This window comes from Electrophorus electricus, chromosome 26 (genome assembly GCF_041902795.1).
Source record: "Electrophorus electricus isolate QZ-2024a chromosome 26, ASM4190279v1, whole genome shotgun sequence".
Taxonomy (NCBI): Eukaryota; Metazoa; Chordata; class Actinopteri; order Gymnotiformes; family Gymnotidae; genus Electrophorus; species Electrophorus electricus.
The window spans coordinates 11,740,239-11,757,735 of NC_137522.1; the positions used below are offsets into that span (position 1 = coordinate 11,740,239).

The window sequence follows — 17,497 nt, forward strand, 5'->3', positions numbered from 1 at the left end:
AGCGGAGTGGGAGAGAGATTAAGGGAGCTGGCGGCAAGAGAAAGGGAGAAGGAACCAGGGAGAGGGAAGCGACGGCCTCGGTGCTCGAGAAAAGGGATGGGAGAGGATTCGGACGGTCGGAGCGGTGGAACTAGGGCTGGGGCACGACGGTTCAGAACCGTGGCTGCCTATCTAAAGCCCTCCATCTGTTTTGACATCGTAGGGAGTGAGCAAAGAAGCTCTTCACGGTTGAGAGCTGCTCCTCATGCTTGAGTGGAAGTCACAGGACAGGGTGCCCCCGACCTGGCCTTGAACCCAGACTTCTTCTCTGTTCACTCACACGAGCTATTTTTGGACCACTTCCAGAGACGTTTGTGTCTGAACTTGGTGGAATTTTGTAGTGGTTTCAGGTCTTCAGTAGAATTGAAGAAATTTAGGAGACAAACATGTTTGCTTCATGGCTTGCGTGAGAGGTAAGTGGCAAAAAGGTAACTATATTTGCCATGGCCCCGTTGGTTTTGAAGATGGCAGCACTCCAGGATTGGTTGGGAATTTTCCCAGGTTGTTATCTGATGGGTGGTGGTGCGTTTGTGTATATGGGGGAAAGTCCAGAGCAGCACTGGCCAGAACATGAGTATAGCAGGTGGCTCTCCTGTAGACAAGAAAGCAGAAACTACTACCATTTGAGCCTTTTTGGCATTGTAAGATGGCCCAAGCGAGTCCGTAATCAGGTGTCCACAGGTTCATAATCACCCAATTTGTGTGAGGGTGCCCAAATAAAAAACACATATGAAGTGGATTGCTGAATCCTGTAGGACAGCATTGTAAAGGTACATGATTGGGCAGCTGTGTGTTATTACATGTGACTTGGGGACTTTTAATGGACTCATTGCTTGAAAAATGTTCATAAGAGTTGCCAGTTGTGTAAGGTCTGTCTGCTGTTTGTTCTCTTCAGTAGACTGCATTCAGCTTCCAGCACCCAGGGCTCCAGCGCACACCTCAAACCCTCCAGAGTGCCCTCCTCTGCCTCTGCCAAGCGGATCAGTCGAGCCTCTCCTTCCTCCAACTTCAAAGGGTGAGGCGTTCTGTCTCCATGTTGCCCTTCTGTACTTCCCTCTCTCTCCATCCGTCTTTTCCCGTCCAAATTTTCTGCCTTGTCTTCAAGGCCAGAATGTTGTTTTAATTTTCCAAGCCTGCCTTTACTCTTTGATTAATTTTTTTTTTCCTCTCTGCTAGCTGTTTAAAATGAAACTTCCCCTTTTTGTTTCAATATACATTTTTTTCCTTCCACTTTCTCTTGTTTTCCTTTCAGTCCAGAGGTGGACTTTCTCCCTCTCTGTGACTAACCCATGCTCTGATACCTTACTTTAGCAGGAGCAGAGATTCAACTTATGTAGTGGGTGACTCAGTCCGTCCTGCCATTGTAATGGAGAACGACCAAAGCTGAAGCTACTATCACACCCTGTAGTCCTGCTCCTACCTCCTCTTCCTTTGTCTCCATGCAAAATATGTGAGGGCCGGAGATGTTTTCCTTTCTATTTTTGTACCGAGTATTTTCTAACACATCTCCCGTGCTGTTCTGTGCAGCAAACGCAGACGTTTTCTATTGTTCTTAAATGGCGGTCGTCGAATTGCTTCTGGGTGTTCAGTCAGAACGCGTTAAGTTAAACGTGCAGCTTTGGCCGCATCCCCCGGTCATCTGGATGGGACGTGAGGGCTGGACTCTTCCCCTGCCTCCCTGTGAACTGGCATGCTGTGTGTGTGTGTGTGTGTGTGTGTGTGTGTGTGTGTGTGTGTGTGTGTGTGTGTGTGTGTGTGTGTGTGTGTGTGTGTGTGTGTTCGATTGGCTTGCACTGACGAGTCCACCATCCTCCCTCATTACCCCTGCATGTCTGTCCCCCCCCCCCCCCCCCCCCCCCCCAGCTCCTCTCTAAGATCTAGATTAGCCAACTCTCTGGGTAACCTGTATGATGCTGAAGAAGACTTTAGAAGTTCTGGACACCGGCCCTCCTCCTACTCCTCCTCTTTGTGCTCATCTCCGTCCTCTCCCACCCCCCGTGTGACCTTTGGCAACCCCTCCACCCGGGCTGCCCACACCTACCACCATGAAGTCAACAACAATCAGTATAACTCCTCCAATGGCCCGAACGCCAATGCCGTCAGCCCAGCCAAGAGCCTGACGTTAAGTAACCTCAACCATAATCACGCCCACATCAGTCCAGGCCGGGCATCCATGGGGGACAGGTTCGTCATGGAGGAACCAGGTCAGAACCAAGGCAACGCGGGCCTGAGCAGGCCCTCGGCACGCTACCTCAGCCGCTCCATCCCAGTAAGTGAGCTCCGCCCTTCACACCCCCACACAACAAACAGCAGCATCTGTTCTGACTCATCCTTTCTCTCTCACTCTTACTGAACAAGTTTAACAATTCTAACCCTTCTCACACCTCTGCTGTGCAGAAATTCAGCTTCATCTTTAGGCAGCAAGAGTCTGCCTTCTGCACTCAGATTAAAAAACAAAGTTATAAATAAATTCTAAAACTGTTTTTGGTCTTTGCATCAAACCACCGCTTTGTGAGTTTGAGTGGGTGCGTGGGCATGTGCATGTGTGCTCATATTTGCAGGAGCTGTGTAACTGCACTTTTCTAATGCTTCTGATCATTAACAGGCATGTTTCCTCTGTGTGTCTTTCATGCCCTTTTAAAGAAGTGCTGTGTAAAGCATTCATATATATGCCTAATTGCGTCTGTCAATTAGGATTTAATTGGCTGTGGCGATGAAGCTAATTTCCAGTTTTTGCAGCTATGCTCTAGTACATGGTTTTAACTTCTCCGCTTTGTATCCAGCACATACCACATTTATTCAACAAATCGTTTAAAGAAAAAAAAGAAAAGTCCCTGCCCTTCTGCTAACCCGTGGCTTGTTCTGTGCTTGTGCGGTGCAGTCGTAAACAGTGGCTTCTGTTTGACTAACACTGTTTCCGGTACTAACTGCTGGATTCATGCTGCTGTTGGATGCGCTGGGAGTGTCAGGCTACGAGAGACGCTTGTTCAGACCTGCTGAGTAGGTGCCTGTCCTGCTTTATGGCAAAGAGCAGTCTCTCTCTCTCTCTCTCTCTCTCTCTCTCTCGAACTCTGAGCAGTTCTACTTCACAAAAAATGTTCCATTCTCTCCACTAAGCAGTGAAGTGGCAGTTCTTGTAAGCCACGGCATGTCACTTTTGAAATCTTTGCGCAAAAGTCTCCGGTATGTTGTATGCTGGATGATATAACTGCAATTCATAGAAAGAGTCACTTCAGAATAGGAAATGTGGGTAATGCATGAAAGGAAACCACAGTAATAGGCGAGGAAATCAGGGTAATGATGGAAATGGAACAGTAGCGACATGGCATAAAGTAAAGCAGCTGTGTTTTTACAGATGGTGCTGCAGAGAACTGGCAAAGCCAGCAGGCTGCTCTCAGGCAAACAGAATGTGCCATGGAAGAGGAGCTATGCACTCTGACACACAGACGGTCTCTTGGGTCTGAGGGATGGCCAGGAATGGGTTTCCTTTCTCAAACGCGTGTGCTCACTCTGAGTAACTGTCGCTCCTGGTCTTGTGGTGCTCCACAATCAAATGACAAATCTACCGATAGGAAGAAGTGGAGTAATTCCCATCATTTCCCTGACTGCTATTCCCGTCTGTTTTGAAATGTCTACAGAACTGGTTCTAAATACATGCATCCTAAGTTGCAAACGGTTCTCGAAACATTTGTTTATTTATCTTCTTTTGCCATTATGAGCACTTCTATAGCCAACATCACAGGATGCAAGCAGCCAAAGGCCAATGGAAGAGATGATCAGATGTTGTGGCTGTGCTGTGGTGGCACAGGAATTTGCAGGCTGAAAACACCCACATGTTTCCGGGCTTAACGCGACTCGAAGAAGCCTCATTTTGTTTGAACTGCAGCCGAGCACCTCACGGCTATTTTACCATTTCATGTCCTCTCGCAGCTTCATCCATCCCATCTGCATCTGTGTCCGGTGGAGGAAGAGCAACCAGAATACTTGGCTGGAGTATGAAAAGTTGTGTGGGGGTGTGTTTCCCCTCCAACCTCTTTATCCTATGACCACAGTGGTCTCATGTCCTCCTTGTGTAACCAGTGGTTTTGGCTCCCCAACAGCCCAGTAGCACCCAGAAACCAGTAGCGCTCCCGGTCACCATTGCCTGCTCAGGCCTGTTGCGTGAAACCCGACCCCTGTATCCCCTCCCAGCGTCTCTGCTAGCTGCCCTACCGCAACAGTTTCCCTGCTTATTTGTAAAGACCTCTTCATTATTCCTGCTGGATATGTGCTGCTTTGCTTTTTAAAAATTATTTAAAATAAATAAATAAATAATTACCCCCAGGGAGCAATAAGCAGAAATCGGCACTCAATTATGCGTGTTGTACATCTGTATTCAGCAACTTCTATATCCGGAAGCAAAATGTTGTTTTCACTCTGTTAAAGAGCAGATATAATTTGCCCATTTTTAATGCAAATTTCATTCGGCTGTCAGTGTTGACCCCCCACCTTTCCTCTCATAATCTTTTTTACGTCAGCCCAGTTTTAATAGTATGCTTCAAAGCTTTGCCTTTTAGGCTAACATTTAGCCGGTCCCTGATATGTAATTTTCTGTAATTACGTTCAACGTGGTAATTGTTTCATCTTTCCTCCTTCCTTGTTTTGCAGTCCCTTCAGTCGGAGTATGTTCAGTACTAAAACGGCAAGCTTGCCCTGATCCTGGACCAGTCGTAGCCCGCCAGCACCTCCTCCACCAGCCGCCTTCTGTGACTGACTGCTGCTCTCCGGCCTGCCACAGGAGCATCCTGGTAACCTGAGTGAACCGACGGTGCTGTTTGAGACTGCCAGTTGATGCAGGCTGCTTTCCGCCCGCCTCTGCTAAAGTGCCCTGCCCCCAGCTTCGCTAGAGGATGCCTCTCAAGAAGGCTTGAATGTCATTGACTCTCTTCTCCCTGCGACATGCAACTATGTGGGGAGGAGGGGGGGTAGTGGGGGAACTGGGACCCCTGTCCTGCACTGGACTGGCAAGACTGTTTTCATTCTCTGAAGCACACTTGACTAGAAACCAGCCTGACTGTTTACTTTAGCTCATTTATTCTCTAGCTTCTTTCTTTCTTTAAAAAAAAAAAAAAAAAAAAAAGTGGTGTTTTAATGTGGGTGTGTATGTATGTGTATATACACACACACACACACACACACACACACTGTTAAAGGAGTGTTTAAAGAGAGGTTATTTTTAGATTCTATATTTTTTAACAATAGTCCCTGCATAAGTCTGATGTCCAGTTATTTGTTGCTGTATATTGTATGTGCTGTGTTTGCTTCAAGGAAATATGTTCTGAGGTAATGTTTTTGTTGCTGTCTCCAGATTGTACTTCTTTGATAACATATCAATCCTAAAGTACGAGGGCTATATTCAGACCTGGATGTGTGTTAACCAAGCTAACCTTAAGCGAAATGATATCTAATGCATACTTTAGGTGGTATAATGCTATACCAGTACAGAGGGGTCGGGTGTCCTCAGCTGGAGCCGTTATGGATTTTGAGTAGAATTATTTTTGGGAAGCACTGTTATGCCTTACTTTGTGTGGGAGCTGGAACTTCAAATGCTTGTAGTTCCATTTATATGAAATGATTAGATGGATTGCTTTATCTCCATGAGCCATCAGTTCGTAGTGTACATGATGATCACTGAAGTGTACTGGAGACAGAACACTCATTTCCCTGACCCTGGGAGATTGACGCTGGGTTAAAAAAAAAAAAAAAAAAAAAAAAAAAAGCAGCAGTGCTTTGTTTTTTCCCCCAAAGCTTCCACGGTGTTCTGGGTTCCCTGCAGTTCTGACATGAACGCAGGAGGCAGCTGAGGAGTGGGCACTCTGCTGGGGGCTGTCGCTTTCACACAGCTAAACTGCTTGCAGCCAGTAAGCTTTAGGGGCTCTTTTCATGTTTCAACACCCACACACCCATTAGGGTTCAGATTTCTATGATGATACAAGCTCAACTCTTTTAAAGCTGGCTACATTTTCTTTTGTAATGCATGCAACAAAGGTAGCTACAGGCAAAGCTGGGGCCACTTTATGTATTGGTGAACACCATGATTGTTTTAAACTGACAATAGCTGTCGATGGTAAGTTTTGATTTTTATAGGCTAATTTGGAGGAAAATTAGATCATTTGATAAATGTGTTTTGGCAGAGATGCTGAATGTAGATTTGACAGCAGCTATCGACTTAGGAATTGTAAACCAACACCATCCACACACACACCCTAGCCCTAGACTCGGTGATCCTTTGAGATGTTAAGAGCTTAAGATTAGTTTTTCTGACCTATGACAATTAGGTCCAGGGGAGGTTTAAAAGGCTGTTTCAATGAGTTTCTACTGACATTCGACCCATTGTGGGTATTACTGGCCTTACGTGTGTGAAATAAATGTTTGTTGTTGAGTTTATCCTTCCAGTGTGTGTGTTGAATAATGCATATTCCAATAAGGAAGACTGATGTCACCTCTTTGGCCATGTAGCACTCTGTTACATTCAAGACAATGTCATGCTTCGCTATGATGTTCAAACGATTCTCCCATAAATGTATAAAGTATTCTACCTCTTTAAAAATATTCAGATGACAGCTGTAAAATACTCTCTTCCATATACGGAATATATTTGGGGGCAGTATATGAAGAACATCTAACTCTATTTATGTAGGCCAGTGTTTTGCTTTTCATGAGCACATGGGCATAGTGAAGTGCAAATGCTGTACAGATTTTAAAAGAAGAAACAATAAAACACTAACTTTTGACATTCTATGTAAATGTGATGATTTATCTCTTTAAGCATATAACTGCATTCCTCCTAGTCTCCCACCAAGTAGTCATACTCCACTAAAAGGACCAATATTTAGCTATTTAGTAGGCATCATGTAACAAAATCCAAACTGCTTGTAAAAATTGTTTATAAAGACCTTGTCAGCTCCGTAGCACTACAAAAGCATGCAAATGGCGCGTAAATGGACCAGAGTTCGAGGTTGGTCGCGTTGCGCGTCTTTTTGCGCTGTGTCGTGTAGGGGGAAAAGGCAGCGAGGTTCGCTCCTTTGCATCCGTGTTGAGCTCTAATCTCTTTTGCTCGTAATTAGATGCTTTACACCTGTGCTTTGTGAGCCAGATCGGGGTTTTTTTTGGTGTGACTTCTAATGTATCCTGAATTGTTTGGTTTTTTTTATACTTGAAATGTGAGCGATCTGAAATTTTAAGTCCAATGTGACGCTTGTGCTCTGGTTGTGAACGGCTGATATTGTTGGTTTCAGGGATGTTATACTATCGCAATATTTTCCTTTGTAGAAATTCTTGGAGTTTTTCTCCCACGAGAGTTCTTGTTCTTAATTGCCAAGTATATTATGATTATACACAAGAGTGTAAGTATAGCATATAATCAATAAACCCATGGCTTACTGTACCCAAAACCAAAGCGTTTGCTTATATTCATGTATTGTATAAGGCCATTAATGTAAACAATGTACTATTATCGTAGCTGTCCCCTTTATTTTAAATGCTTCTATCATGTTTAATCGATTGGTTTAGGGTCCTATTGTTTTACCTGCGTTTGAGCTGTATGCTCGTTTTTCGTCTTCGTTGAGAGTACAACACGTGGAATGTGACGCGTTGGCGCTTGTTAATCTCTCACTTCTTTGCGTGCTTTAAAGAACACGGGATGGAGATTGATCGGCTGCGCGCCCTCAACATCATTAGAAAACGCCACCTACAAAGCTACTGTCTTCACTGCATCACTACCAAAGAGGAGATGCGCTTTCCATCTTCTCTCCTCGGTCGTCGCAACGTTAGGCTTTGATACAGTGTTGTCCTTATGAAAAGAGGGGTATGGTTATGCTGTTTTTCGTTGATTTGATATGAGGTTTGCCTTTGATCATGCCTAACGAGTCAGAGCCCTTAACTAATTGCGAGATAGGACGCGTGGCACGGATTTCCCTCACGACAGTCTACTCTTTGATGTGCGTTTTTGGCACTGTTCTAAATCTTGTGGTTATATATCTGGTTGTGAGTTTTAAGAAGCTTCGTACTGCTAGCAATGCTTTTATTGTCAACGGCTGCGTAGCGGACCTGTTGGTGTGCGCATTTTGGATGCCCCACGAAGCGGTGGCAATATCCACAGGGAATTCTCTAGTGCTTGGGTACCATGCTTTCAAAGAAGCCCTACTCTTAATCGGAATCACCGTCTCGCTACTCTCCCACTCCCTCGTGGCAGTGAACAGGTATGTTTTAATCACAAAAACCCCCGCTACTTATCAATCACTCTATCAAAAGAGGCACACTGAATGGATGATTGTTGGATCATGGCTCATCTCTCTCGGATCCTTGCTTCCTTGGTTCACGTCGTTTCGGTACCCGACTGACATATGCAGAGATGCGCAGGATGCAACAGTATCCTTTTCCAAAGGGGTGTCAGTCCTGTCAAACCCATTGGCTGCTGGAACACTTGCACTGACCATCATTGGACAAACAGTGGTTGTTTTATATTGTTACTTTAAAATATTTCGCCGAGTGCAGATAAGTGTGAAGAGGGTCAGCATTTTGAATTTTCAAATTGTGAATAACCTCCCTTATTCCTTTCCAAGGAAGGACAAGCGTCTCGGGTTTTATGTGCTGGCAGTATGTTTTATATTTATGTTAACAACTGGACCGATTTTCTGGACTCTGACAACGGGACTCTTCATTCGGGTATCCGTGGCGCTTTGGACTTCTTCATGGATCATCTTCTGCACAATCTTCGTGTCAAATCCTTTTCTGTACACGTGGAAAAACGAAGAGTTTAGGAAGTCTTTCAGGTCCATCATGAGGGGAGACTTTTGGAGAGGATCGACTGTGGGCGTTGAGCCCATTACAATCAATACCATCTCTCATATTTTCCCTCGCCAAAACAGTCGGAGGGCATTCTTGGGAGATATGAATTAATAGGACAAGCACGTTTCGCCACGAGGGAGGCCAAATTGTGCCTATAAGCAGTATTTGTGCCAAATGCATGCCATCTGTCTCTTAAATGGGGAAATGTGAAAAATATAGCGCTTTTGATATTGTAAACCATTGTAAGATTTGTGACTTTGTGAGGACTTTCCTAAACTGTCCATACATTGCTCCTTTTTCAAGTTAAACCAAAATTTGTATTAACTTGTATTATATGGAAATAAATGATAAGATCCATTTGCCTGTATGTGTTAACATATTATTGCTTTATTTATGTTAGTCCATGCTTGATAATCATCTACCATTGTATTTACTGGGTTGTTTCAGGTCAATTTAATCTTTATTCATAATACTATCCTAGACATTGCCATGGGAACAGGCAAAGCAGGCAAATCTCTTACAGGCCTGAAAGATTTAGATATGTGTCTTTCAGCTAATCAACACCTAAACAACTCTAAGTCAGTTGTAGGCTGTTCATGATAAGGTTAATAATAGAATGCTGTTCAAAAGATGATGCACTTACTTTGCTAACAGGTATTCTGGCCAGCTAATATCTTGTTTAGTAATATCTGGGGGGGGGGGGGGGGGGTTGTTTGTTTTTGTTTTTTTAACATATTACCTAATGCAAAAACATTAGAAGTGCTGTGTTTTATACAGGACATTCAAGTTAATGACTCTTGGCTAGTTTATAAGAAACAATATGCACTTACACTTAATAAAGTTAATTGGAATTTCTTGCTCAGCTGTTTGATGATACAACTTGCTCTCCTGATGTAACAGGTATACTTTGTTTTTATTTTAATACACATGCTGTAAAGAAGCAATAATTAGCAAGGGTATTTGGTTATAATAAGTTTCATTTGGCCACATGGCTGCTTACATGGACTGCAAGACATAAGAGCATACAATTTCTTAGTTGTTGGCACATGAACGACAAAAGTAGTTTCCTAGCTGATACAGATTGGACTAAGGCTATTTGAGATGGTTTCTGTAAAACCATATCTATTTTTCTGAAAGGCCATGTGGAAAGTATGACAGGGATTTGTGCTATTTTTAAAATAGCAATTTTCTAGTATTGTCTAATATAAAAAAAAGTTTTCAAAGTTAGTTTCAAAAACCCCGTGCTGTATAAACAGAATCACAATCACTCTCCATCCACTGGGGGCTGTTCTTTGCATTCCTTGAAGCAAAGCGTTTCGGGGAAGGACTCAGTCTGGCGCAGAGTCCAAATCTTACGAAATCTTTTAGTAATACAAACAGTAGCCTACTAAAAGAAATGTAGAACTTAAGACAGAATATTCAGTATTCCAAACAATGGAAGGCAAATAAATAAAATTCTAAAATTAAATCATTTTCACGACGTTAGAATAATATAAAAACAAAACCAAAACCAAAACAAAACAGCAGAGGGCGCACGTTTAAGCAACGTTTCTGATCCCCTCCGAGTGCGAGGCAGCAGTAGGGGAATTCATTCATGACATATTTGGTCTTTATAGGGGGTGTGTTATACTCCCCAGCCATCTGCTTCTGGACCAATAACCCCCTAATCACAGCTCTCAGATAAACTATAAATGAGAACTGAACTGTAGTTCATTATTGCTTTAAGCAGTGATACGGACTTAACAATTAAGTGCCATTCTCGTTGGGGCATTTAAATATTTCGACATGGTCCTAACTCTAGCTGTTATACTACATTTTATTTTGCCACTTGCAGGTAAGTTTTATTCGCCACTTTTCCAAATTTTCTAAACATTAGTAATAATCTAAAAAGGACCTTTGGCGCACATAGTGTGCACTGCAAAGCGTTATGCGCTTACCTAACGCCATCTGTTGCGTTGTATTTTTAAGGAGCCGGTCTCCGTCTGCAATTCAGTCCGAAGAATGCGCTGTTTAAACTCGGAGACAGACAGCAACTTACATGCATCTTAAGCGATTGCGAGGAGGATGTGAAATACATTTGGAAACCGCTTGAGGACAAACCACTGTATGGGAAAGTTATATCTTCTCCGGCAGAATCGAAGTTGATCTTTAGCAATATAACTAAAAATCATGAAAACACAATCATATGTGAGGCAAGGTGTAAGGACGTCTCAAGACAAGCGAGGGCAAGAGTAAACGTGTACTGTAAGTTAATCTGTAATTAATCTTGTAACTTTTAAAAAAACCAAAACTTTTTTATATGTTAACCTCAAACTCCAACCCTATCATCTATTCATTTTAGGATATATATATATATATATATTCAATACCTACTGTAAATTAAGTATGTTTATTATAACTATGTTTATGACGTGAATGAGAGTCGGGAGTGGACCCCCAATAACTTGCTAGAGCCAAAATTAACGACATTCTTTATTTTATTGCAGCCCTGATCAGTTTTCAATTTGTTTCAGCTTTTCCAAAAGACCCAGTAATCTCAGGGCATGAACGCTTGGTACTGGGAAAGGAGGCTATCTTGACCTGCAAGGTCTCTAACGTCTACCCAGAGGAGTACATCAAATTTGAGTGGATTCTGGGCGATGAGCTGGTCCCAACGCAGGACCCTAAAAATAACATGGAGACCACCGAATCCTTTTATACTTTCATACCACAGAATGAAAGCGTGAGGAACGTAACCTGCAGAGCCTCACTCGAGCTAGACGGCCTTCCGTCAGATCAGAGGACCAGGGAGACAACCGTGTCCATGCATGTGCTTTGTAAGTTCACCAACGCTACGTGGACACCCGAATGTCTGCCCTTCTCATGTAACGCGCGAGCGTTCTCATTCTCTTACGTGTGTTTCAGATGCACCACGCAGTGTTAGAACATCTGGAGCAGGCACGGTCCAAGTTGGCTCCAACCTTTCTCTGACCTGTGAAGCGGAGGGAAATCCGAAGCCGGAATTTTCATGGCGAACTCCGAAGCACGCCGGGCAGTTGGAAGAAGTGAAAGTGGGTCGGGAGATTCTGCTGCTCAACGTATCGCAATCCGATGCCGGGATCTATGAGTGCACAGCCAGCAATGAGCTCGGGAGACAGACAGTCATGGCGACTGTTACTATTCACGGTTAGTGGGAATTTCCGTTGATTATAAACTGTTACATACCTACTCACAATTTTATGTCGTTCAAGTTAATGATAATATCAGTTTCTATCTCGGTAGTCCTTGTGTCCATTCATTTCTCTCGCAGCTATTTTAGGAAATGTGATTTTTACAGCAGAAAAAAAAGGCTGAAACATGGTTGAATGAACTCTGGGCTTTTTTCGAGCCCACTGAATTTACATAAACAGTGTATGTTTCAACAATGGGATTTTTGTGTTTGTAGAAGTAAATGGCTACATTTTAAGGCAGGTTTCGTTAACTTTTCATTTTTCAGTGAATGTACATTAGCTACATTGGCTGGAACTCACTCCCAGCACTTTCCTTTGAGGGTCATTCATTACGTGTGTCATTCTGCAGGTCCTCCTGTGGACACTGTGATCTCTATGTCTCTCAATGAGCCAAAGGAACAGGGATTCCTCAACAAATCCTACCTGAGCAACAGCGTCCCAAAGAGCCGCCCGGTGCTGAGCAAGGTGCGGAATGGGAGCGAGACAGAGCTGGCGTCTGTTGAAAGTGAGTCTTGGTGATATAATTTTCTAGGGATTTCTTTTTTAATATGTTGGGTAAGTATGCTTCTGCAGCTGAAAGAATTTACAGTGGAAAAAAAGTTGAATGTTGTAATTAAAATTCAAGAAAAGACCCAGGCTTTTAATATAATATGCTTAACTGGTTTTGACTTTCTGGCCATCTTCAGCCTGTCCTATTATAAAAATTGGATCTTGAGAATGTGCTGTAGGGAAAACTACTTCAAACAGTCTCTCTACTCTTCAACTGATTAAAAGTACTAAAGTTCAGTGAAGGACATTTGATTTCTCAAATGTTCCATTAACTGCTGCATGGTTCACTGAGCTGAATATATAACTATGGGTAATGAGAGCAACTGATGACATGTCTTTTAACATATGAAAGAAACAGCTTTTGGTTACTGAATCAGGCCTTCTGGTTAGTATCAAGTCTATGCAGTTAAACTAATCTGGGAGGAATTTTACCACCTTTGAACATTTAGCACTTCACTACTGTGAACCTTTAGCACCAGGCAATCAATCAGTCAAGGTCTGAGCTTAAGATTTAAAGCAAAATATTTAAAACCCTTTTTTCCAAACACAGATTTAGTTATGTGTTGGAAAAAAACAAACAAACATGCATTGAAGTTGGACTTTCTATGCATAACACTGTTTTGTGTGGTGTCCGATGTTCTGTGTGTCGTCTTAAATTCTTTCTTCATAAACTGAAAGTTATATATTACTGAAATCTAATAAAATTCACTGGTGTGTTATTTGTGGTCAATTTATATGTTGATCACTGTACCTAGTCATAGTGCCTGCTCTGGAAGACCTGAGATGTACAATTAAGTTACCAGACAGAATGACCTGTCGTCCTCTATAGTAGTGAATCTCTCCTGAGACAGAAGCAGAGCTATGACTGCAGGTGCATGTCACCACCAACACACTCTGCAGTGTGTGACAAGTACTGAGGGTAGTTGATTCTCGTTTTGATGAGACGCAGCCCATGAATGTAGTTATTAAGGAGAGTGAAGCGGGACAAGTAGGTCTCTCTGGAGATGGGTGGTGTGCCAGCTGCACTAGCAGAGAAGACAATGTCTATCACAGTGGAAGCACACAGTGAATGAATACAGTTTTGGGGGGCAATTTGTGGTATTGTTTCCTAATTTAAAGTGGTTTATATTTTAAAAACAAATCGCGGCATTGCAACCTTACAGTGCTCTCACAGTAAAATGATTCTTGACAAAGCTTGTTTGTAATGAATGTGCTGGCAGTAGGCACAAGTGGTCATAGCCTTGCATCTCGATTGGGTGTTTATGGCTCAAAGCTCTACGGGGAAAAGACAGAGCTTGCTTACAGTGAGGGAAATGAAAGGAGGTTTATGATTCACGCCGCTGAATTGTCAGACTCTGGGAGTTATGAGTGTTAGGCTGTCAACAAGTGCGGCAGTGAGACTGACAGAGGCAGTGTCACTGTGCAAGGTAAGAGTGATGCGTGTGCTGTCTAACTGGCTTCAGAACTTCATCCTGACATTTGAAACACGCACTATAACTTTGTACTGTATAGTAATTACAAACTGAATATTAAGATACAAGGGCACCAAACCCTGGTCTTGGAAAACAGTGGAGTCCAACATCCCTTCATACTACATCATGTGCTCTTCAATAAAGCGTGGCCTAAATCATCATTTAATTGTCAGATGTTCCAAGACTACAGTCACTTCATCTTCATAGACTCTTTATCTTACCTGAAGTTCTAGATTAGGCCTTCACATTAAATTCTACACGACTCTTTATTGTCTTACCGTAATCAAATGCCTAGTTAGAAGGGGGCATTTTACTTAGCTGCCCAACCCCCTTCCTGCAGCTCCTCCCAGGAACACTTCAGTGCAGGTCCTACCATCCAAGTGGGTGCACGAGGGCGAGAACATCACTATCTGCTGCAATTCTGTGAGCTTCCCACCACCTGCCATTGTTCTGCGGAAGCTGGATGGCGGTAGGGATATCTATTCCCCCAATGGCACGTTTCTGCTGGTCAACCTTACAGCAAATGACACGGGTCAATACCAGGTCAACGTCACCAACGCCCTGGGATATGAGACTAAGAACTTCACAATTCATGTAATGGGTAAGAGTAAAGACTCTGGAGGAACATGTATCTGAATGGACTCCATTTGTCTTGAGGTGTTGAATTTTGTGCTAACGGTGCTGTTTGGGGGGGGATCTCACCTTTTTGAATTTTTATTTTTTTTTTAATTAAGAGCAAGGATAAACATAATTAATTTAAAGCTTCAGTAGTTCCTAATTTTTTCATCTCTCTGTTTCTTTCCACTGTAGAGACATTCACCAGTCCATTGCCCACTTGGAATGACTATATAATTCCAGCCACTGGCCTGGGAGTTCTGGCCTCAGTGGCTGGCATCCTGGAGTATTTAAGAAGAGCTAAGAGGAAGGGAATCTATGAACTGAGCAAGTGCAGACCTGGAACTGTGTAGACTGACTGAACAGACCCAGAGTCAGGCAGACTCTGATGAACTTGATCTGGCTCTTCTGAATTAAAATGCACTGTTGAACTGAATCAAAAATGTGCCAACCCCTAGCAGACTCCACTGAATGGAATTATATTCAGCTGAACCAAATGAGAATAGGACTCTGCTAAACTGAATCAGACCCTGCTGATCTGAACTGCACTGTCAGGGCCTGCTTTTCTCCAGCGCAGACCATGAGTGCTACACCACATGTCCCCGTAAGACGCCATATCTCAATAGAGCTCAGAGAAGAATGAGAGAGAGAGAGAGAGAGAGAGAGAGAGAGAGAGAGAGAGAGAGAGGATTATATGAAGAAAAAGAAGTGATGTATATATTTTTATAGAATTACCTTTTCTTCTAATGTAGCTGCCTCTTTTTACTTTTGGCAGTATCTGGTATGCAAGACAGGTGTATTTTCAAGTAAATTTGTTTTTCATTTGTCAGAATAATTTAAAGCTGATATGCAGGAGCACAGTACAAGTCATGATGTAATACAAGACGTGCTGCAGACTCAAAAGCATTAAAATAATATTGCATTCTCCTCTGCTTAGGAAGTATTTAAAGCTCATCCATAGCACACAGCTGTGACAGTACAGTTGGCTGGTAACATTGAGGTGACTCCATCTTCACAGCTCTCTTTATGTGTTTAGACCTCGTGTGAATTGTTGCATCTTTTGGATGTGTGTATTCATGTCTTGCCTTTCTGAAATAAATGGGATTTTCATAAATGGATTTTGAAATTGTCTCCAACCTAATAAATATTTATTTAATAAATGTTGGTATGAGAGTGAGTCAGCAGAGGGATTATGTGGAGTTTTATGGAGGTTTTCACTGACCTTCTTAACTGAATATACACCCTAGTTTAATTTATACTTTCAGATATGTTTTCTGGGAATTCAGATATGTTCACAAGGAAATCACATTAAACCATAATTGCACCATGAAATGTGGCTAGATTTATATTCTGATAATTGTGCAAGAAATGGCAGAAATACAAAAAACAAAAGCTAAAAAAGCACCAAAAATGTAATAATATTGCTCATAATATTAATAATAATTATGTTTCTTCTATAAAACATATTATAACCTCTTTGACATTTTCAAACAAAGTGTCCATTTACTAAGATCATTGGTACGGTCTAGTCTCCCTCTATAGATTATACAAAAAGCCCCCAGAAACTATTCAGGGATCAAAGGGCAAACTCTTTATTGCACTCTGGTGTTTCCCTCATATTATCAAACTCCAACATGTTCTATCTCTGTATTTAAAAGGTGAATGGTTTTCTGCTGATGTTCACACAGGAAAATATTTGAAGAGAACACAGTGTTCATGGTGAATGGATGAATGAGATTTCTCATCATCGCCTTCCAACCATGCAACAAGTGCAGCACTGTTCCCTGCTATTGTCACTGCTACTGCTACTCACCAAATCTCGGGCTTATAAAGGAGCCCACATATCACACCCTTTCTCTCCCTCTTTATAACACAGCACACAAATGGGGGTAGAAAGTGTTCTAACAAGCCTGAATCGAGTTTCTTGCTCCTTTTTTTAGCATCTATTGATTGCTTTTGCTGATGGTGCTATAACAGGCAGTCGTCATGGAGACCAGCTGGTTTCCATGCCCCTGGGGGGGTTGGGTCGTTTTTCTTGCACTTCCCAGAGGGAAAAGACTAGATGCTGTGGCAGCGGAGGTGCAAATGGCGACGTATTCCTGGGAAAACGGGAGAACCAGGGCAGGCTTCCTCCCCTGCTCAAATCTAAGACATGGGCAGGTCTGCATCCTCTCTCTCCTCATTCAGTACTTTTTTTTTGCTGACTACAATATTGCTAACACTTTGTAAAATATGACCCGTACTCTCTTATTTAGCTCTATTTTTATTTCTTTCATATTTTATTGACATGACTGAGTACAGTGTTCATCTATGGCAGCAATAAAACTCCATATGCACTATTCTGTAAAAAACATATTTGAATAACATCATGAATAGTATGCTCTCTAAAAGCTTAGTCTCACAATTTACAGTGTTCTAAACTCTAGAACATGCCTGTTGGGGGATTGGGAGTTATCAAATACAGTCAATTTGATCTCTCACAAAATGGCATTATTGTCAGTTTTAAATATAATCATAGTGCGTGATTACACGTACCTGGGTTTTGTCTGTTGAGGGGGAAAGAACATGCATTGTGGTGGCTTTATTGAAAAAAAAAATCACCCACAAGGAAAAGTTAGTTGTACTGCGTGCTTCACTTTAAGAACTGCTTCAAGGACTCCGGGCACCCCTCCTGACCTTCCGGCCCCCGTGCAAGTCTTCAAAGGAGGATGTTCAGCAAAAAATCAGCATCTACTCTGCAACTCTCATTTGTGCTGTGTCCTGTCATGTTTAATAGCTTACAGC

At 42.5% G+C, this 17,497-nt stretch overlaps 3 protein-coding genes across 7 annotated transcripts in view; all 3 read left to right on the top strand.

Moving 5' to 3' along the window:
* cdc14ab (cell division cycle 14Ab) overlaps positions 1 to 6,819 on the top strand; it is a 31,592-nt gene extending 24,773 nt beyond the window's left edge. For 2 of the 3 annotated variants that reach the window (XM_035523158.2, XM_035523159.2), the window contains exons 13-15: positions 935 to 1,054; positions 1,903 to 2,308; positions 4,687 to 6,819. In XM_035523158.2, coding sequence (XP_035379051.1) covers positions 935 to 1,054; positions 1,903 to 2,308; positions 4,687 to 4,716 — 556 coding nt within the window. In that variant the 3' untranslated portion in view covers positions 4,717 to 6,819. The remainder of the gene's footprint in view (positions 1 to 934; positions 1,055 to 1,902; positions 2,309 to 4,686) is intronic. The other variant, XM_081708069.1, reaches the window with a different exon arrangement.
* A 145-nt stretch (positions 6,820 to 6,964) lies between these two features.
* Positions 6,965 to 9,216, top strand: gpr88 (G protein-coupled receptor 88). Its single transcript, XM_027005423.3, has one exon. It carries the CDS (start codon positions 7,936 to 7,938, stop codon positions 8,977 to 8,979), a length of 1,044 nt encoding a protein of 347 aa, XP_026861224.1. The 5' UTR covers positions 6,965 to 7,935; the 3' UTR covers positions 8,980 to 9,216.
* A 1,323-nt stretch (positions 9,217 to 10,539) lies between these two features.
* On the top strand, positions 10,540 to 15,831 carry vcam1b (vascular cell adhesion molecule 1b). Of its 3 annotated transcripts, XM_027005555.3 has the most exons (7): positions 10,543 to 10,702; positions 10,837 to 11,112; positions 11,382 to 11,684; positions 11,773 to 12,033; positions 12,427 to 12,582; positions 14,439 to 14,699; positions 14,909 to 15,831. In XM_027005555.3, the coding sequence occupies exons 1-7, from the start codon at positions 10,654 to 10,656 to the stop codon at positions 15,064 to 15,066; spliced, it is 1,464 nt and encodes a 487-aa protein (XP_026861356.3). In that variant the 5' UTR covers positions 10,543 to 10,653; the 3' UTR covers positions 15,067 to 15,831. The 3 variants fall into 3 exon arrangements, with proteins under 3 accessions (XP_081564643.1, XP_026861356.3, XP_026861357.3); XM_081708517.1 differs by lacking the exon at positions 10,837 to 11,112 and having other exon boundaries at positions 10,540 to 10,702; XM_027005556.3 differs by lacking the exon at positions 14,439 to 14,699 and having other exon boundaries at positions 10,548 to 10,702.
* The last annotated feature ends 1,666 nt before the right edge of the window (positions 15,832 to 17,497 follow it).

Excerpts from the sequence above, each read along its gene's own strand:
- gpr88 (XM_027005423.3), top strand. The coding sequence starts at position 7,936 with ATGCCTAACGAGTCAGAGCCCTTAACTAATTGCGAGATAGGACGCGTG.
- vcam1b (XM_027005555.3), top strand. The coding sequence starts at position 10,654 with ATGGTCCTAACTCTAGCTGTTATACTACATTTTATTTTGCCACTTGCA. Across the intron at positions 11,113-11,381 it reads GGCAAGAGTAAACGTGTACT|CTTTTCCAAAAGACCCAGTA; the intron begins GTAAGTTAATCT and ends AATTTGTTTCAG. Across the intron at positions 14,700-14,908 it reads CTTCACAATTCATGTAATGG|AGACATTCACCAGTCCATTG; the intron begins GTAAGAGTAAAG and ends TTTCCACTGTAG.